We start from the raw sequence: 22,500 nt of genomic DNA on the forward strand, positions 1-22,500 counted from the left end.
CATAATACAGATGAGAGATAATGGCTTGCAGCAAGGCTGTAGCAGATAAAGTGGTGAAAAGTGGTCATATTTTAGATGCATTTATTATAGAAGAAATTACAAGATTTTCTTATGGACTGGAAGTAGGGCATAAGAAAAAGAAAGACATCAGAGATAGTAAGGAAGAGACTGCTGGCTGCTTACCATTCCCCCCTTCTTCCTTAATAACAAAATCTCATTGGAGGTGGCAATTTGTTAAGGTTAATCAAAGGAGAATGAGGAGGGGACAGTGGAGGAAGAGGAGAAATTTTATTTTCCATCTTCTCTTTCAAATGGAAGTGGCCAAGAACTCGCAAGATTAAAATTGTTGGGTGGGGGGCACCTGGGTTGCTCAGTCGTTAAGCAACTGCCTTCAGCTCAGGGCGTGATCCTAGAGTCCTGGGATCGAGCCCCACTCCCCCAGCTTGTGTTCCCTCTTTCACTGGCTGTCTCTCCCTGTCAAATAAATAAATAAATAAATCTTAAAAAAATTGTTGGATGGATCTTCAAGAAAAGCACTTTAAAAGGAAATAGGCTCAACTCTCAACTGAGAGTAAACTTTACTGACCTCATCCTTTTCTTCTTTCTGCTACTGGAATTGGGGGGGGGGAGAAAAGTCTAAGATGCTTGTAAAAAACACATCTTAAGCCCTTGAATGAATAATAGGAGTTGCCCATATCTAAAAATATTTTAGAAAAATAATCCTTATGTTTACTCAGTTATTTGTGTCTTAGCTCAGTTTCTAACTAAAACAAATGAATTTCAAGTTTTTGCCTCAGCTAAATAATGTCATTGTCATTTACTGAGGAGAAAAACAAACAGTGAGAAGGAGCAGATTTAAAGGAGGAAAACAATCCCAGTCCCCCTCCCCCTCCCCTCTGAAGCCCTCAATTTGTTTCCCAGAGTTCATAGTCTTTCATGGTTCACTCCCCCTTCTGTTTGCCCCCTTCATTCTTCCCTTCCTTCTCCTACCTATCTTCCTACTTCTTATGTTCCATAAATGAGTGAAATCATATGAAAATTGCCTTTCTCTGCTTGACTTATTTCACTTAGCATTACCTCCTCCAGTCCCATCCATATTGCAGCAAATGTTGTGAAATCGTTCTTTTGATGGCTGAGTAATATTCCATCATATATATGGACCACTTCTTCTTAATTCAGTCATCTGTTGAAGGGCATCTTGGCTCTTTCCATGGTTTGACTATTGTGAACAATGCTGCTATGAACATTGGGGTGCATATGGCTCTTCTCTTCACTACGCCTGTATCTCTGGGGTAAATACCCAGTAGTGCAATTGCTGGATCATAGGGTAGCTCCATTTTTAACTTTTTGAGGGACCTCCACACTGTTCCAGAGTGGCTATACCAACTTGCATTCCCACCAACAGTGTAAGGGGGATCTCGTTTCTCCACATCCTCTCCAACATTTGTTGTTCCCTGCCTTGTCAATTTTTGCCATTCTAACTGGTGTAAGATGGTATCTCAATGTGGTTTTGATTTGAATTTCCCTGATGGCTAATGATTTTGAACATTTTTTCATGTGTCTGTTAGCCATTTCTATGTCTTCATTGGAAAGTGTCTGTTCATATCTTCTGCCCATTTTTTTATTTGATTATTTGTTTCCCGTGTATTGAGTTTGAGAAGTTCTTTGTAGATCTTGGATACCAGTCTTTTATCTGTAGTGACATTTGCAAATATCTTCTCCCATTCTGTGGGCTGCCTCTTAGTTTTTTTTGACTGTTTCCTTGGCTGTGCAGAAGCTTTTAATCTTGATTAAGTCCCACACGTTCATTTTTTCTTTTGTTTCTCTTGCCTTTGGAGATGTGTCATGAGCAAATTTGCTGTGGGCAATGTGAAAAAGGTTCCTGCCTATGCTCTCCTCTAGAATTTTGATGGATTCCTGTTTCACATTGAGGTCTTTCATCCATTTGGAGTTTATTTTTGTGTATGGTGTGAGAGAGTGGTCAAGTTTCATTCTTTTGCATGTAGCTGTCCAATTTTCCCAGCACCATTTATTGAAGAGACTGTCTTTTTTCCACTGGATATTTTTTTCCTGCTTTATCAAAGATTAGTTGCCCAAAGACCTGGGTGTCCATTTCTGGGTTCTCTATTCTGTTCCATTGGTCTATGTGTCTGTTTTTTGCCAGTACCATGCTGTCTTGGTGATCACAGCTTTGTAGTACAGCTTGAAATCCGGCAACGTGGTGCCCCCAGCTTTGTTTTTCCTTTTCAGCAATTCCTTGGTGATTTGGGGCCTTTTCTGGTTCCACACAAATTTAAGGGCTGTTTGTTCCAGTTCTTTGAAAAAATGTCATTGGTATTTTGATCAGGATGGCATTGAAAGTGCAGATTGCTCTGGGTAGCATAGACATTTTAACTATGATAATTCTTCTGATCCATGAGCATGGAATATTTTTCCATCTGTTTGTGTCTTCTTCATTGTCTTTCAAGAGTGATTTGTAGTTTCTAGAATATAGATCCTTTACCTCTCTGGTTAAGTTTATTCCGAGATAACATATGATTTTTGGTGCTATTGTAAATGGAATGAATTCCCTAATTTCTCTTTCTTCAGTCTCATTGTTCGTGTATAGAAGTGCAACTGATTTCTGAGCATTGATTTTGTTTCCCGCCACATTGCTGAATTGCTCTATAAGTTCTAGTATTTTGGGGGTGGAGTCTTTTGGGTTTTCCATATAGAGTATCATGTCATCTGTGAAGATATTGCATGGTGCACTGGGTGTTATACACAGATAATGAATCATGGAACACTACATCAAAAACTAAGGCTATACTGTATGGTGACTAACATAACATAATAAAAAATTATTATAAAAAATAAAATAAAGGAGAAAAACAGGAGCTCAGTTTCACTTGTCTTAAGTTTGAGATGTCCATTCCATATCCAAATGCAGATTTTCACTAGGTCAGTGGGCAGATGAATATTACAAAGATTTGAAGATGTTAACTGAATATTTTATTCAGTTTAGTAAATTTCCATTTTGACACTATTATAATGAAAGAAACAAAAGCAGAACGAATATTCATTTTTATAAATTCATTATGAAGAAATATTTGCCAATTTTACATTAAAAGAAATAATGAAGGATAAAAATTTGAAATAAGTTTTGTTCTAAATCAATAACATTTTGAAAAATATGAGGTTTGTCCTGGCCTTAAACATTGCTTACATTTATCTTTTCATTTGCCATTCTCATCTCCAAACCTCTTCCATGATATCTAGCCTCATATGGCGAGTAACCATATTTATGACTTGATCAACATAGCAAGTCAATAGATACCTACCTGAGGATTATAAATATATAAAGAAGGCAAATAACAATGAAAGTAGCTATGAAAATATATTACCCATTGAAGTCCATCCAACCTAAGCAGCAACTTATCTCTTATGAAAAATCTTTTTTTTTAAGATTTTATTTATTTATTTGACAGGATAAAGACAGCCAGCGAGAGAGGGAACACAAGCAGGGGGAGCAGGAGAGGAAGAAGCAGGCTCATAGCAGAGGAGCCTGATGTGGGGCTCGATCCCATAACGCCGGGATCACGCCCTGAGCCGAAGGCAGACGCTTAACCGCTGTGCCACCCAGGCGCCCCTCTTATGAAAAATCTTTTAAACTCATTTAAAGAATTAAAGCACGTGTGTGCATGGCAGCAATATCCAAAACAATTTATTCTACCTGTTTGAAGTTGTCATGGCATAATTAAAACCAGGGAGGAAAAAGAAAAGACAAAATAGGTTTAGCTTATAGTTATGTTAACTTTGAGTATGACTAATTACATCTTTTGATTTATTTTTGAGTTATTTCTTTAGAATAAAAGTTGAAAAGCATTTTGTAGGAGCATTTGTTCTATTCTATTTGCTCTATGTACTTATTTATTTTCTTTTTGTAACTCAATAGAACATTTATTATTAGCAAATTTTAAAAACTTTTTTTTCTTTTTGTTAAAGTTAAATGGAGTCTTCATTTGCTCACTAGTTTTCTTCATTTGCTCTGGTGAAGAAATAAATTTCTAAAGATTTATTTAATAGCTTTGCACTTCATAGTTTTTTTTTAGGAATTACTTGCAAACACAATTATCAAAGCAACATAGATGCTTATGTTGATGACTCCTTGATCTCTTACTCTTATGCTTTTGAAACAAATATAGCTGACAAAGTATATTTTCTCTTCTTAGCCAAACTTTACCGAGGGTCCCCTGAACTCTTTTTCAACTAGGCCTCACATTTTGGGCTTTTGGACTTCCACATTCATCTATGCATTGCCCAATTTTAGCAAACATTCTGCTAAGTCATTTTAGCCAGTATCCCATCCTCCATATCTTACCACCCTCAATATCAAATCAGGTTACTCATTCTCTATCTTTCCCCAGTTGATTTCTGATCACCCTTCAGCAAGAAACCTGTTGGGTCAGTTTAGCCAGAATTCCCCCTTATCCCTGATGTTTCCTTTAATAATTTTCCAGCCACCAATTCCCATTGTGCTCCTTAGGTATAAATTCCCACTTGCCCATATTTTAGTTGAAATTGAGCCTGGTTCTATATGCTAGTCCCCTTTTAGCCATGGTTTTGCTTTCCTTCATTTCAGTTACCCACAGCCAACTTTGGTCTGGAAGCAGATGATCTTTTTTTCTGACATATTGTCAGAAGATAAATAGTAGTCTTAACACTGTGCCACAATGCCTATGTCATTTACCTCATATCATCTCATCACATTGGCATTTTGTTATTTTACATTATCGTGGGAATAAGGGTGAGTACAGTAAAATAAGATATGTTGAGAGACAGACCATATTCACATAACTTTTATTACATAATATTGTTATATTTTTCTCATTTTATTATTAGTTATTGTTGTTAATCTCTTACTGTGCCTCATTTAAAAATTAAATTTTATCATATGGATATCTGCATATGAAAGAACTGTATATATAGGGTTCAGTATCATCCTCTGTTTCAGGCATCCTCTGTGGATCTTGGAGCATATCCTCTACAGATAAGGGGAAACTACTGTGCTGAAATCTCTTTTCCCTTATTATAATAGGCATGAATAATATTTGTTTATATCACTTTAACTACTGCCCAGCTCTGGTTGTTCTTTAACAATATTCTACCAATTTGATCTCATATTTTATATTCAAACAGTATTACATGATTTTAATAGACAGATATTTTATTTGCTTAACCTCTTACCCCAACTCTTTCTTTAAGAGAAACAAAATCTTTTTCTGCTGGGAACTGTCCATCTCCCTATGGCAATCCATATTGTTTTGTGTCGAGGTGAAAACTTACTAGAGGTCTGTTGTTCCATCTTGTGAGCAACTTGCCTTAACTGGGTCAGTCTTTCCTTCAATTCACACATTTTTGTTGCTAAGTTATCTAAGAAAGAATGAGGATTTCCAACCTATTAAGGGATTTTTAATGGTGGTGATGACAGCTCTATTAATATGCTAATATAAAGTTTTAAGATAAGGGCTGGTCATAAGAGCTGTTTTATTTTTTCAAAAATTGTTTCCAGGGCAACCCTCTTGGGTCCCCTCTCTCTTTGGGACCTTTTGTACTCTATCATTCAATAAACTTTATTATCGCTTAATTAAAAAATATTTTCAGAATGAAAACACCAGAACTATGTATAGTGCCATCTTAGCTTTTCTGTTCTATTTTTAAGTTTTTTTATTAAGATTTTATTCATTTATTTAGAGAGAGCAAACATGCATGCACATTGGGGAAGGGGCAGAGGGAAAAGGAGAGAGAGAATCTCAAGTAGACTCTGTGCAGAGTGCAAGTTTGGGCTCAATCTGACAATCCTGAGATCATGACCTGAGCCAAAACCAAGAGTCCAACACTTGAGTGACCGAGCTGCCCAGGTGCTCCTATTTTCAAGGACTTTTTATTGCAAGTGGCAGAAAACAAAATTTAGGCACAAAGTGAATTTATTGGAAATATCCCAGGAACCTTGAAACCTATCAAAATATGACAAGGGGGAGAACAAATAATGGTCAGTACGCTATCATTTTTTCTATCAGTACTCTTTATTACTTGTCTCAACTCTCTACATGTCCAGTATTTTTGTCTCTCTAACCTCAGAATAACTTTTTATACAGAGAAAAAAAATTTAAACCTTACGCTATGTCTTGCCACAGCAGATGTTCAGAAAAAACACTGCCAAATTTGCTCAAACCCAGCTTTTAAAATCCTATGGAGAAATTAAAGGGAAGATTGACCACCAGTCATAAGTGTAATCTTTCAAAATGAAAATTTTGCCAAACAAAACATTGACAAGCTTTTAATGAGAACTAGAAATAGCTTTGAGGATATAAAAATAAACAAACAATGCAAGTTACACAATTTATCAAATATGATTTTAGAAGAAATATATTGTCTTAGAGCTGGGTTAGTGTTAAATATGTGCCCATACCAAAAAAAGTGTCCTCCGTATTAAATTTATATTGTTTTCCATTAGAGTAAAGAGATCAAATAATAATTTCTATAGTGATTATTACTTTTTTACAATGCAGTAGACATTAAAAGAAGTTGGGAGATCTACAAGCAAATACAAACTTTTTTTTAAATTAAGAATATTTTATGTATTATATATTTCCTTCAGATTCAAAGCAATATTATTAAAGGGCGTATATAAATCCTAATTTTAGTTTTATTATTTCACAGACATTTTTGGATATCAACAGATACAAAACAATCCTATTCTTTGGAGTTGCAGTATTTCACAAATGACATTGTAACTAGCAACTGAATATGTTACCACTGCTGTTTTTAGGTGTATTTCAAAACATGTAGAATGAATTTGTAATTTATTTTAATTGTGTTCATTTTTTGGGAAGCCTTCATATTTCTTTCTTAAAGTTATATTAAGATTTCTTTGGGATTTGTACAAAGGCAGAAAAATCATATTATATAAATTTAATACATTGAAATTGATATTACTAAGCAAATTTCTGATTTTATATGGCCTCATCCAGTGAAGAAGAAAAGATTATTTTTTTAAAGATTTTATTTAGTGTTCCACAATCCATTGTTTGTGTACAACATCAAGCACTAATGATGTACTGTATGATGACTAACATAATATAATAATAAAAAATATTTTATTTATTTATTTGACAGAGAGAACAAGAGAGCATAAGCAGGGAGCAGCAGAGAGAGAGGAGAAGCAGGCTCCCCACTGAGCAGGGAGCTGATGTAGGGCTTGATCCCGGACCCTGGGTTCATGACCTGAGCTGAAGGCAGATGTTTGACTGGGCCACCCAGGCACCCCCTCATCCCCCAAAAAAGGTTAATCATTTTCTTTAGTTGTTATTGTGAATTTTAAATTTAAAATTCATATAACTTAAGCTTTCTGTTGTAAACTATTAATATCCCTTATAACAATCATTATAAAACTCAGGGACAAAGAAGCAACCTAACCACAAAAGGGGAATTGAATATATAATTCAAATTTACAAAATAAATTGAAATATTAATTTCAAAATAAATATTCTCATGTTTTAAAGTTATCACCAGTTCCTTGTGTTCAAAATCATAATTAAAGATCTTTTTTCTGGGTGCCTGGGTGGCTCAGTCAGTTAAGCATTTGCCTTCAGCTTGGGTCATGATCCCAGGGTCCTGAGATCAAGTGCCCCATTGGGCTCCTTGCTCAGTGGGGAGCCTGCTTCTCCCTCCCTGCTTCTCCCCCTGCTTGTGCTCTCTCTCTCTGACAAATAAATAAGTAAAATCTTAAAAGAAAAATAAAGGTCTTTTTCTAACTTATTTTAAATCTTTAAGTGAAACCTAGAGATGTAAGTATTGTACTGAGTACAAATATTAATTGAAATCATTTTTAATTTTTATAAAATTAGAACAGGGTGTGATGACAAGTTATAACTGCGGTATTTCGACTTCTTGTATATGTCTTTGATAACACATGCTCAGTATAATTTGACTCAGACACTTGAGTTTTAAGGTCTTACTTGAAACAAAAATAAACTGGTAATATAACTTGATTTCCTTGAAAACTTAATAAAGTTTAATTAGTAAACTTATAAAACAGAAAAATGTTAACTTGACATGAAGGGTTGTTTTAAGAGACTTAATGCAGTACTTGGAAGTTTTCTTGGAAAAGAAAGAAAAAACAGCATACGTGAAATATAATTTTAGCATTTTTTTATATTCTCTGAGAATTAACTGCTTTTTAATTTTCTGGCATTTTAGCCACTGATTTTGAAAATTGAAACTGTGTATTATATGGAAACCATTATATTTCTGAGCAGTATATTTCTATGTTATTTCATTTACTCAATACTTAATGTACAGTATTCAATGTACAGCTACCTGATAAAAATACAGCTGGTTGTTCTAATAAATTGCAAGCATACTTTAGAAATATTGTAGGTTTAGTTCCAGACCACCACAATAAAGCAAATATTACAATAAGTGAGTCAAATGAACTTTTCATTTCCCAGTGAACATAAAAGTTATGTTTACACTATACTGTAATCTATCGTGTGTAATAACATTATGTCTAAAAACTGTACATACCTTAATTTGAAAATACTTTATGGCTAAAAAACGCTAATCATCTGAGCTTTCAGGGAGTGGTAACCATTTTGCTGCTGGTGGGACTTGTTTCAATGTAGTTGGTTACTGACTGAGAGGCATGGTTGTTGGAGGTTGAAGTGGCTCTGGTAATTTCTTAGAATAAAACAACAATTAAATTTGCCATATTGATTGACATTTCTTTTCATGAATGATTTCTCTGTAGCATACAATACTGTTTAGTGGCATTTTCCCACAGTAGAACTTCTTTCAAAATTGAAATCAATTCTCTCAAATCCTGATGCTGCTTTATAAACTAAGTTTGTGTAATATTTCAAATCCTTTAACGTCATTTGAACCATTTTCATACCATCTTTGTCAGGAGTACATTCTGTCTTAAGAAACCACTTTCTTGGGGTGCCTGGGTGGCTCAGTCATTAAGCATCTGCCTTCTGTTCAGGGTATGATCTCAGGTCCTTGGATGGAGCCCTGCATCGGGCTCCCTGCTCAGCTGGAAGCCTGCTTCTTCCTCTCCCACTCTCCCTGCTTGTGTTCCCTCTCTTGCTGGCTGTCTCTCTCTCTGTCAAATAAATAAATAAAATTTTAAAAAAAAAGAAACACTTTCTTTGCTCATCCATAAGAAGCAACTCTTATGTATTAAAGTTTTATCGTAAGATGGAAGCAATTCAGTCACATCTTTAGGTTTCATTTCTAATTCTACTTCTCTTCCTAGTTCCACCATATCTGTAGCTGCTTCCTCCACTGTAGTCTTGGTCCCCTCAGAGTCATCTATGAGGGTTAAAATCAACTTCTTCCAGACTCCTGTATTATTATTTTTACCTTACCCCTTAAATCACAAATGTTCTTAATGGCATCTAAAATGGTGAATCCTTTCCAGAAGGTTTTCATTTTACTTTCCAAAATCCATCAGAAGACTCACTATCTATGGCAGCTATAGCCTTACAAAATGTATTTTATAAAAAAGATTTGAAACTTAAAATTACTGTTTTATTCATGGGCTGCAAAATGGAGATTGTGTTAGAAGGCATGAAAACAACATTAATCTTATTGTACATCTACATCAGAGCCATTAAGTGACCAAATGCATGGTTAATTAACAGTAATTTTTTGAAAGGAATCTTGGAGCAATAGGCCTTAACAGTGGGCTTAAATTATTCAGTAAACCATGTTGTAAACAGATGGGCTTTCATCCAAATTTTTTGTTCCATTCATAGAACACAGGTATAGTAGATTTAGTACAATTCTTAAGGTCCCTAGAGTTTTCAGAATGGTAAATAAGCATTTGCTTCAACTTAAAGGCACCAAGTCCATTGACTCCTAATAAGAGAGTCAGCCTGTTCTTTGAAATTTTGAAGCCAGGCATTGATTTTTCCTTTCTAGCTATGAATCCTAGATGTCATCTTCTTCCAACAGAAGGCTACTTCATCAACATTAAAAATAGTGTAACCACCTTCCTAAAAATATAATATTTATTAATTTATATATAGAGAGAGAGAAAGAGAGGAGAGAGAGAGAGAGAGAGAATGAGAGCAAGGAAGAGGGGCAGAAGGAGAGGGAGAGAGAGAATCTCAAGCAGACTTCCTACTGAGCACAGAGCCCGATGTGGGGCTCATGACACTGAGATCACGACCTGAGCTGAAATCAAGAATCAGATGCTTAACTAACTGAGCCACCCAGGCACCCTTAGTATGGCCACTTTAATTATCTTAGCTGGATTTTCTAGACAACTTGCCACAGATTCTACATCAGAACTTGCTGCTTCAATTTGCACTTTATTTTTTTCATAACTAGAAGACTGTATGTCTCTTACCTTGCACTTTTTAAGTTATGGAGATGGCTTCTCTTTAAACTTCATGAATCAACTGCTGCTGGCTTCAAACTTTTCTTCCTTATCTCTCACAGCCTTCATAGAATTGAAGAGTTAGGGCTTTGCTCTGGATTAGACTTTGGCTGAATAGAATGTTGTGGTTGGTTTGATCTTCTAGGCAGACCACTAAAACTTTCTCCATGTCAACAATACGTCTGTTTTGCTTTCTTAGCATTCATATGTTCACTAGAGTAGCATTGTTAATTTCCTTTAAAAAATTCTTCTGTGCACTCACAACTTCGCTAACTGGCATAGGAGGTCTAGCTTGAAGACCATCTCAGCTTTTTCATGCCTTATTCATTAAGCTTAATCATTTAAGTGAAATGTTCACTTGTACATTTAACAGACATTATAGGGTTATTAATTGTCCAAATTTTGATACTGCTGTGTCTGAGAGAATAGGAAATCACAAGGAGAGGGAAATTGGGCAATAACCAGTCAGTGGAGTAGTCAGAATACATACATTTATCAATTAAGTTCACCATTATATGGGCACAGTTGGTGGCACCCTGAAACAATTACAATAGTAACATTGAAGGTCACTGATAATAAATCACCATAATAAATACTTCAACATTATTATGTACCATGCACCAAAAAATAACTCTAAATGGCAAATGTACCTAAATCTATATCTAAAAATTTAAACCTAGGCAAAAGTTTCTTTCTTCTTTTTTGAGACGGAGAGAGAAAGAGAGAGAAAAGGAGAGGGGAAGGGGCCGAGGGAGAGAGAGAGACAGACACTTACAGGCTCCATGCCCAGTGTGGAAACCAACTCAAGGTTCAATCTCACAACGCTGAAATCATGACCTGAGCTGAAATCGAGTCAGACACTTAACCAACTGGGCCACCCAGGTGCTTGTAGGCAAGCATTTCTTAAGTGACACATATAAAGCATGAAGTAGATAAAAAACAAAATCAATGAATTAGGTTTCATAAAAATTGAACACTTTTGCAGTTAAAAGGACAATGTTATGTAAATACAACATAAAAAAATGGATACTGAGTCAAATATTTTCAAAAATATATTTAACAAATTATTTGCAAATCAGATATCTGCTAAACTACTTACATTTCAATGAAATAAAAACACATTAAAATTCAATGATAATAAACAGAATTTTTGAGTATATGAAATATTTGAACAGAAACATTTAAAATATATACAGATGATAACAAAGGACAAGAAACAAAGCTTTACTTCTAAGGAGAGCAAACTATGGCTCTTGGGCCAAAAAAAAGCTTATTTTCATAAATAAGGTTATTGGTACATAGAAATGCTCATTTGTTTACTTAGTAATGATGGCTGTTTTGCAGTACAATTAGAGTTGAATATTGCCCAAGAGGCCTTATGACTCCTGGAGCCAAAAATATGTGCTATTTGGGTATTTACAGACAATGTTTGGCAACCCTTGTTTACATCATTACACAGAAAGTAAACACATTTTTTAAAATTAGATACCACTTCATACTCCATAAAATAATGAAAGTTAAAGAAACTGGCCATTCCATGTGGTGGCAAGGATATAGAGCAAATGGATCCACCAAAAACTGCTGATGGAAATGTAAAATGGTACAACTATTTTGGAAAACAGCCCACTTTTTCTTTATTTTTAAATAACTTAAGGCTTAAAGAAATTTGTGAAATTGTACAGAGTTTCTGTGTGCGTTTAACTCAGTTTTCCCTAATGATAACATCTTAGAAATAATAGCACATTATCAAAATGAAGACACTGACATTTGTATAATGCTAGTAACTGAAGTACAGACTTTATTCAGATTTTACCAATTTATTGTAGTTGCTTGTGTATACAGGGTGGATGACATAATAAAATTAATTCCAAATATTCAAAGCAGATAATGATGGTAAGATTTTGTTGAATATTTGGGAAGAGTAGTTGTCTTCGTGTTTTCTCTTTACTCTGAGACTGCAGTAGAATCCTAGGACAGAAGTGGTATTAGCCTCCTTTCACTAGCCAAATTTTGAACAATGCTGAGAAATAGGCAATTTTACTCCACATGTGCATGTTCTTGTTGATGCACTGAGGATTCCTGAGTCAGTCAAGAGTCACAGTAACTTCCCAAGCCCCTTTTCACCTTTGTTGATAGGAGTAAAATGATTCAAAGAGTTCTTAGTCCCACTGTACAGACCACTCTTCCTGATGCAAAGTTTTGGGAGACTAAGGGATTTCATGCTTTTAGTCTCTTAATGCTTCACTCTTCATACCTATTTGGGAATATAACATTTAAGTGTTTGAAGTCTTTCTTGATTCCTCATCATATATTTGAGGATTTCTCAAAAAGGTTGATTTTATATGAAGTGTGTGGTCTTCTCATCTCCCAAGATAATGAGGATTTAAACTTTTATTTTTTTCTATACCCACAAGAACACACATACGCAGACACAAGCACGCTGCATGTTTATATGTACGTATATCCTTTGTTTTGATTCTCTTCCTTTTCTTTTTCAAAAAAATTGACTAATAATTAGCATGCCATTTTTAATTGTTCTTTTCACATTTCAAACTCATCCACATTAAAGTAGGTCTACGACATAAAACTTAATTGCTTAGATTCTTGTCAACTGTAAAGAAATATCTTTTTATTTAACCAATCCCATAATGTTGGAAATCTGTTTTTAATTTTTCACAAGTATATTTAACTCTGTAAAAACTGTTTTGTACATTTAATCTCCATAATCTCATCAAATAATTTCCTTATGATCAGTTTATTGAAGTAACATTCCTAGGTTAAACAGTACACTTTTTTTTCCTTTGATTTATCCTGTAAAAACAGCTTTAAAAAGTCTCTACCCTTTTATACTCCTACCAGAAGTATATCAATATACTTATTACAACATACAGACTCTCAACAATGTGCTCATTAGAATCTACTTGGTCTTTGGTTATTTGATGGGAGAAAACCACACCAAATGTTATTTTATATGCATACTGTTGATTCCTATGAAAGTTAATCAAAATTTAATTTTTTATTGGTCATTTGTATTTATTCTTTGTTAAATTGCCCATATTATTTGTTCATTTTTCTATTTGAGTGAACCACTCTTTATTGATTTGTAGGGGACATGAAAATGATGAATATACTAAAAACTTGCCTCCCATATTCATTGCAAATATATTTTTTAAAATTATTTGTCATTTAAAAAATGTGTGCTTATGAAAGTTTTAGTTTGTCTGCAGGTTGGGATTTCTCATATGAAGTTTCTAATTAATATTATTATGTAATTTCATCCAATAGTCTTTACACTTGTGATACCTTTTCCTCAATTTTGCATGAATGTGTGTGTGCATGTGTGTGTGCATAATAGATAAAATCCCCAACACCCAACTTCATACTTTATGGTAAAGCAAAACTATTCATTTTTTCACAGGTCAGTCACTTGTCCCAACTTATCCTTTCTTCCATGGTCTGGTCACCCTCACCTTCATTCCTTCTAATTAAAGTATATGAAATTAATTTGCCAGGATTTTCCACACTTTCTACCAATATAATGACTTTAAGGATGGCTCCCTGTGTGTTTCTTCAATTTATTTAAAACTAATGTGTCTGCCAGAAAGTATCCAAAGTTTGTGGTATATTTTTGGCAACATTCCTTATTTTCAGTATCAATAGCCATCCTTCATCAATACTGTAAAATGTCATACCAATCATATACACAATACCATTAAGTCCTCGAGACCATTTCCATATTCTATTTGTTTCATTGATCTGTTTATGCTTACCTGTTTATTAGGATGTCTTAATTACTTTCTACTTTAAAATATAGTATACTGTCTAGTAGGAGAAATGTTTCCACATTAGTTCTTATTTTTTTCAGAAAGTGCCACAGTATATCACGCATTTATCCCTCCATATTAATTTTAGAAATGTTTTTCAACAGGTATTGTAAGGTTAGAGGATATAGGAGGTTGACAATACTTATATTTTGATAGAAAAAAGACTCAAAGAAAATTGACATCATTACAATATTGAAATTTCCTATCCAAGAAACAAATGATTTTGCCATTTATTAAAATCTCATTTATGTTCTTAAATAGAACTTAAAATTTGTTTCAGTATGATCCTTGCATAATGCTTTCTAATTTTATGTCTAGACATTTAAATCTTTTTTATTAGGATTATGAACTAGATAATTTCCCCAATATATTTTCTAAATAATAATTATTGGTGCATGTTAAAGTTTATCATGTATTTGTTTGTAACTGGCTTCATCACTTAACTCTTATTATTTCTAATAGCTTCTCAATTGATTTTTAAATATTTCCTAAACTGCTAATCATTCCATTAAGAAATCATACTATTTTACCTCCTTTTCTTTACACATTTATATGTTTTTGTTAATTCCATTGGCTCGAATGTCTAAACAATGTTTCTGTAGTGAATATAGACAATTTTGCCTTGCTCATGAAATAAAAAGAATCATTTTTTTTATAATTATGTATGAATTGGGGTATTGGTGATTTTATCTGCTTATGAATCTGAGTTAGGTTAAGGAAGCATTAGTTGAATTTACCAGAACTTTCTATATTTTCTTGTCCTAACTTGTCACCACTCCTTCAATTTGGGGAGTTTTTTGATGGCTTCCTGAATGTTCCTTCATTCATTTCAAAGTGTAAAGTATCTGGCAGAAATTATCCAAGTACTTTACAGTATGATAAACTCTATGCACTTAATATTCTCTATTTTCAGACTTACAAAGCTCCAATACCAGAGCATCAATTTTGCTTCTGCATTAACTCACTGTGTTTTGAGGAAATGTTTTTTGCTTTAGTTGTAGTTTTTGGCTTTTTGTTGTTGTTGTTTTCAATTTTCTTTTGCATTATTTCATTTCTTGGAAGTTAAAATTTAAGTTTTTCTTTTTTTTAACTCAACAGACAGACTAGCAATGTGGAAAGTAGAATACTCAAACTGATATTCAATTGTGAGTAGCTTACTAGAAACGATAAGCAACGAGGTATAAAAGACTTTAGTCTTGTCATGCTTTACAAAATTGGAAAATTAAGGTGCATATTACAGTATAATACCATGTTAACTCATCATACAATCATGATAAAACACTTTTCATAGTCATATGTAAATAAATCAATGCTTGTAAGTATACAACACTATTCTCAATAAGATCCCATGATATTTTATGCTAGAAGAAACAATGAAAGAAAAAAAAACTGATAGAAACCATTTAGAAAATTTGAGCTCTTTAGAAGTGGATGGAAAGAATACATCATTGCTTAAGTATCTTTTTAATTCATATTTTGCATCCTCAAAAACTTAAAGAAAGGTAAAACAGGTTTTATGCAGTGTTTCTATTGTTACATCATGAAACAAAACCATGTTTTATGGGATCAATACTAAAGGGTTTCTTACTAAATTCACCTACTTGCCAGATTTTTCTATGCCTCTATAGCTGGGATTAAAGGGAAAAAAATCTCCCAATTACTCAGCAATAATTTTGAACCACCATGATATTCCTTTTCAAGGAGGATTAATAAAGGAGTCATTAAAAATTAAGAACCTAGATCATGTTATTTAGAATAAATCAGTGATTTAAATATGTACAATTCTGTCAATCCTTCAGCAGAAATCTGAATCCCAGAAATACAAAGAGACTATAGAAGCAACCAATGAAGGAGGATACATTACTAGAATCCTTACTGACAGACAAGAGTAGCTTCAGTGAGCACAGGCCATGCATGTATCAATGGGAAATAATTATAAGAAATGAGTTTCCACTATGAATAGAAAACATTATCTTTTGTGTTCTAGTCACCCAAATGACCAGTGGAAATAGTAGCACTCACAGAGTATTAGACCTCTGATTTTAGCAAACTTATGTACTCTCTGGTTGTTGGGAGCTTTGCTAAAATGACCATTAGATTTGATTGTGTATTTCTTTTTTTTTTTTAAGATTTTATTTATTTGACAGAGATAGAGACAGCCAGCGAGAGAGGGAACACAAGCAGGGGGAGTGGGAGAGGAAGAAGCAGGCTCACAGCAGAGGAGCCTGATGTGGGGCTCGATCCCATAACGCCGGGATCACGCCCTGAGCCGAAGGCAGACGCTTAACTGCTGTGCCACCCAGGCGCCCCTGATTGTGTATTTCAATTGACCCCCCTTACAATGTTTTAAGCTATGAAGGTCAGCATGGTAAGGTTACCAACAACCAAAGGATCAGTAGATAACATTCTGAAGTCCAGAGCAGTGACACCAATTAAGAATTCTTAAGGGTAAAATGACATTGCCCTTTCAAATAGAAACTGTAGATAATATATGATACTTAGGATGATGACCTGGAGTTTCCTCCAGAAAAACCTCTGAAATTAGCAATCAGTAATACCATACAGTATCCTTAAGAAGTCAAGAGTCCATGATTGTCCTCTAAGTGGATCATAGTGTTCTTAAAAGAACCAACTCTTTTTTTTTAAGCTATCTGAAATTAAACTGTACAATTTACAAATTATTTTCATTTGATTCCAGGGTAATCTCTATGTACTTACACTATCAAGAAAGATTTAAATAATTGAAGTCTGTGGTCATTATTTCTTGAGTCCTATCTTGTTCCAGGTTTTTAAAAGACCCCTGAATTCTGACTGAAGCCTTGAAGAGAATGATCACAACTAGATGTCGGAGCCCAAAGTAGAGACATAAAGATCCTGGTGGCACAGTGAAGTCATGTCAAAGCTGAAAATTTCAAGGCCATGAAGAAAAATCGAAGGGGCAGGGTGTCAAAAACAACTGTCTATTTAAAAATTACTCTTAAATCAGCGTTAAATATGGAAGGGAGGAGTCAGGATACACCACTTAAACTCTACTTTTATTGAGGTTAATATTTAATGGATAAGTTGCTTCAGATATGTGTAGATGAGCCAATAATGCAATTATAAGGAAAAAGAAGGAAGAACATATCAGAGTAAAGTCAAAAAGGAAGAAAATGAGGCTTATGCAAAGCCAGATTTAACCAATAGAATTAGAATTCATTGGTTAGCAGAAACTGGTGATAGCAGCAGAGAAAAGTCTGGAGAGCTTTAAATTGATGAGGTAAAAACAAGTGTGTTTGAACCTATGAGAAAAAAGCAAGTAAAGGAGGAACCAGGAAATGGGGGGAGGGGCAGCACACAGGGCAGAAAGGATGTGACATCACAAAGCCCACTGGCTCAAAGCAGTTATCAGCACTGTTTATGTGCTTGGGAAGCAAAAGGTGAGACTTCTCCTTAGAGACTGGCCCGTGCCTTCTTCACTGGTTCTTCCAGATCCACATTAGCCATAACTCAGCCATTCCTGATTCCCAAAATACTGAAGACAGGCTTCATGAATATGGAAGCCACTGAAGAAAGCCCAGCAGAGAACCAAAGCCTGGCTCCAGGCACCTCAGTCACATTGAATAGTGACACTGGTGCAGATAAGGTTCTTGCTTCACTAAAGGGTAAGAGGAAGAGGAAAGGGTACTTTCCAACTGAGTCAGTGAAGATCCTCCGAGATTGGCTGTATGAACACCGGTTTAGGGCCTACCCTTCAGAAGCGGAGAAACGAATGCTGTCCAAGCAGACTAATTTGTCTTTCCTGCAGATCTCTAACTGGTTTATCAATGCCCGCAGACGTGTTCTTCCAGAAATGCTTCAACAGGATGGAAATGACCCCAACCAGATCACCATGTACCACCAAAAACGCAAGGCAGCTGATGTGACCCATGAGCAGAGCACAGATTCATCTATACAGGCCAGGTCAGGGCACAGAGATCCAGACAAAATGCAGTGCCTGCCCTTGAGCCTTCTTCCAATGGGCAAGAAGTCAGGGAAGAAGCTGCTAGATTCAGAGTTGTCTCCAGGCCAGAAGCTCACCCCAAAGGCCCAGCCGAAGAAAAAGGTCAAGTTTGCCGCTAGTGAACCCTTGCTTATGACATCTCCCCAACCTGTGTTAACAGAGGAGTACAAGGATTTCAGCAACTTCCAGCTGCTGGTTGATGTAGCAGTGCAAAAGGCTGCAGAACTGGAGCTACTGAAGAAGCAAGAGCCCAATGCATGATATCCAACATCCCCCAAAAATTCAAGTAGTCAGTCACTTGTCTACAGTGCTAGATCCATTTACGTTCCCCCAACTAATTCATAGTTTTTCCTTTTATAGAGACATTTTTTTCTTTCTAGGAGTTTTAGGAGAACCATCCCTAGCTATTGGGACTCAATTCTGCTAGATGCTTCAGGGTTTCCAAATGGACTTGTCATCATGATTAACAGTAAAGTAGAGATATCTTCTCTACTTCTACTTCCTCCGTTTAAAGGCATTGGACAATCAATCCAACACACCTAAGACTAGACACAGCACTAACACATCTTCAGAAGCCTTGCTTTGGCTTTTCTAACTGGACTTTTTGGTCCTAGGACTGCTACAGATACCAAATCACCAATCTTTCTCCCTCTCTCTAACTTACCTTGTTGATTAGAATGAATAATGGAAAAGAAAGGCTCTATAAAAGATGACTATAACAGCACTGGCCTCATTTTAATGTTGGTGTTTTTGTGAAAATATCAACTTCATGTTTTCTTTTGTATAGTTTATTGACAATCTTAAGGAGTAGCTAATTTCTGCAGGGAGTAAGCAAGAGGGTCAAAATACAGTGAATTCATAAACATGTTACAGATAAGGGTGTGATCTTATTTGGTGTACTAGGGCAAAGTATGCGGTAGAGATAGGAAAATTCTACATGGTAATTTTCTGCTGTTAGTTGTGGTATAGTTAGTTTTAGAGAATACTTTTTTATTTTTATTTTGGTTTTTTTTACTTTAATGTTTTTTTATTATATTATGTTAGTCACCATACAGTACATCCCTGGTTTCTGATGCAAAGTTCGATGATTCATTAGTTGTGTATAACACCCAGTGCACCATGCAATACCTGCCTTCCTTACCACCCATCACCAGCCTATCCCATTCCCCCACCCCCCTCCCCTCTGAAGCCCTCAGTTTGTTTCTCAGAGTCCATAGTCTCCCACGCTTCACTCTCCCTTCTGATTACCCCCCTTTCTTTATCCCTTTCTTCCCCTACTGATCTTCCTAGTTCTTACGTTCCATAGATGAGAGAAACCATATGAAAATTTTCTTTCTCTGCTTGACTTATTTCACTTAGCATTATCTCCTCCAGTGCCGTCCATGTTGCAGCAAATGGTGAGAACTCATTCTTTCTGATAGCTGAGTGATATTCCATTATATATGGGCCACAACTTCTTAATCCATTCATCTGTTGAAGGGCATCTCGGTTCCTTCCATGATTTGGCTATTGTGGACAATGCTGCTATGAACATTGGGTTGCATATGGCCCTTCTCTTCCCTACTCCTGTATCTTTGGGGTAAATACCCAGTAGTGCAATGGCTGGGTCATAGGGTAGCTCAATTTTTAACTTTTTAAGGGACCTCCACACTGTTTTCCAGAGTGGCTGTACCAACTTGCATACCCACCAACAATGTAGGAGTTTTTTGAAGGGCTTAAACATCAAATTTATTTTTCACAGTTCTGGAGCCTGGGAGTCCAATATCAAGACACCAACTTGATCACATTCTTATGAGGGCTCTCCTCTTGGTTCATAGCCAGCACTTTGGATCCTTGTATGATTAAAGAGACTAGACCTCCTTAGAGCATCTTTTAGAAGGGAATTCACCCCATTTGTGAGGGCTCCACCCTTATGACCTAAGCTCTTTCCAAAGCCTTAGCTCTAATACTATCACCTTTGGGATGATTTCAACACATGAATTTCAACATATGAATCGGGGGGGGCACAAGCATAACAGGAAATAGTTGTAATATATATATATGTTAAATATAAAACATGTTAACATTTAAATATGTTAAATGGTAAATATCTACATATGTATTTAACATTTCAATTGCTGCTTATTGTCCTTAGAATAAAATACAAAATTATTTTTAAACATTTTTTAAATTTGAGTCCAGTTGATACATAATGTTACATTAGTTTCAGGTGTACAGTATAGTGCTTCAATTTCTCTATATGTTATGTTCATCACAATTGTAGCTACCAACTGTTACCATGCAATACTATTACAACATCATTGATTACATTCCTTATATGGTGCCTTTTATTCCATGACTTATTTTTTTCATAACTGGAAGTCTGTACTCCCATTCCCCTTACTCCTTTTGCCCATTGCCCCTTACCTCTGGTAACCATCAGTTTGTTTTCTGTATTTATAGGCCTGATTCTGCTTTTTGCTTGTTTATTCATTTGTTTTGTTTTTTAAAGTCCAGATATGAGTGAAATCATGTGGTTTTTATCTTTCTCAGTCTTACTTTACTTAACATAATACCATCTTTGTCCATGTGTTGCAAGTGACAAGATCTTATTCTTTGTTATGGTATCCCTTTGTCTATTGAAGGACACTTAGGTTGTTTCCATAGCTTGGCTATTGTAAATAATGCTGAAATAAACATAGGTGTGCATATATCTTTTTGAACTAGTGTTTTCATGTTTGTTGGGTATATACCCAGTAGTCAAATTACTAGATGATATGGTATTTCTGTTTGTAATTTTTTGTTACTGTTTTTCACAGTGGTTGCACCCATTTACATCCCCACCAAGAGTGCATGAGGATTCCTTTTTCTCCACATCCTCACCAACACTTGTTATTTCTGTTTTTATTTTTCTCTTCTTTTTTTTTGTCATTCTGACAGATGTAGTGTGATGTCTTGATGTGGTTTTCAGCTGCATTTCCATGATAATTAGTGATATTGAACAACTTTTCATGTTTCTGTTAGCCATCTATATTCTTTTCTTTAGTTTTTTCATGGCTTGGTCCCCAGTATCATTGTGCACTCTTTTTTAATTATTATTATGATATGTTAGCCATCTATATTCTTTAGAAAAATAATGTCTATTCAGATCCCCTGCCCATTTTTTAATCAGGGTGTTTTTTGGTGTTGAGTTGTGTTATGTTCTTTATAAATTTTGGATATTAACTCCTTATTGGATATATCATTCACAAATATCTTCCCTCATTCTGTAGTTTGCCTTATTGTTTTGTTGATGGTTTCCTTCATGGTACAAAAGATTTTTATTTTGATGTAGTCTCTATATTTCTGTTTTTGTTTCCCTTGCCCTAGAAGACACATCTAAAAAAATGTTATTATGGCTAATGCCAAACAAATCACTATCTGTGTTCTTTTCTAAGATTTTCATGATTTAAGGTCTTACATTTAGGTCTTTAATACATTTGGAGATTATTTTTGTGTATGGTGCTACAATGTGATCCAGTTTCATTATTTTGCATGTAGCATTCCAGTTTTCCCAGCGCCATTTGTTGAAGAGACTGTCTTTACCATATTGTATGGCCTTATGTCCTTTGTCATGGATTAATTAACCATATATGTGCAGGTTTATTTCTTGACTCTGTATTCTGTTCTATTGATCTATGTGTCTATTTTTTGTGCCAGTACCATACTGTTTTGGTTGCTACAGCTTTGTTGTATAGCTTGAAACCTAGAATTGTGATACCTCCACCCTTGTTCTTCTTTCCTAAGATTGTTCTGGTGATTCAAGGTCTTTTGTGTCCCCATACAAATTTCAGTATTACTTGAGCTAGTTCTGTGAAAACTGCTGTTGGTATTTAATAGGGATTGCTTTGAATCTGTAGATTGCTTTGGGTATTATAGACGTTTTTACGATATTCTTCTAATCATAATTTTGAATCCATAATTAAACTGAATACCTTTCCATTTGTGCTGTCTTCAGTTCCTTTCATTAATGTTTTATAGTTTTAAGAATGCAATCTTTCAGCTTCTAGATGAAGTTTATTCCTAGGTATTTTATTCCTTTTGATGCAACTGTAAAGAAATTTTTTTTCTTGATTTCATTTTCTGCTACTTTTTATTATTGTATAGAAACACTACTAATATATTCTCTATCTCTTTATTGAATATCTCACTGAGTTCTTGTCTTTTCTCCAGCCTGGTGACCATAATTACAATCATTACTTCAAATTCTTTACCAGGCATATTGCTTATCTCTATTTCATCTAGGTATT

The 22,500-nt window shown here is 35.0% G+C and overlaps 1 protein-coding gene across 1 annotated transcript in view; it reads left to right on the plus strand.

The window, feature by feature from the left end:
* TGIF2LX (TGFB induced factor homeobox 2 like X-linked) overlaps positions 1 to 18,502 on the plus strand; it is a 44,689-nt gene extending 26,187 nt beyond the window's left edge. Inside the window, exon 2 of the mRNA XM_034649031.1 lies at positions 17,687 to 18,502. Coding sequence (XP_034504922.1) covers positions 17,687 to 18,493 — 807 coding nt within the window. The 3' untranslated portion in view covers positions 18,494 to 18,502. The remainder of the gene's footprint in view (positions 1 to 17,686) is intronic.
* The last annotated feature ends 3,998 nt before the right edge of the window (positions 18,503 to 22,500 follow it).

The sequence above is a fragment of the Ailuropoda melanoleuca genome, chromosome X (genome assembly GCF_002007445.2).
Source record: "Ailuropoda melanoleuca isolate Jingjing chromosome X, ASM200744v2, whole genome shotgun sequence".
Taxonomy (NCBI): domain Eukaryota; kingdom Metazoa; phylum Chordata; class Mammalia; order Carnivora; family Ursidae; genus Ailuropoda; species Ailuropoda melanoleuca.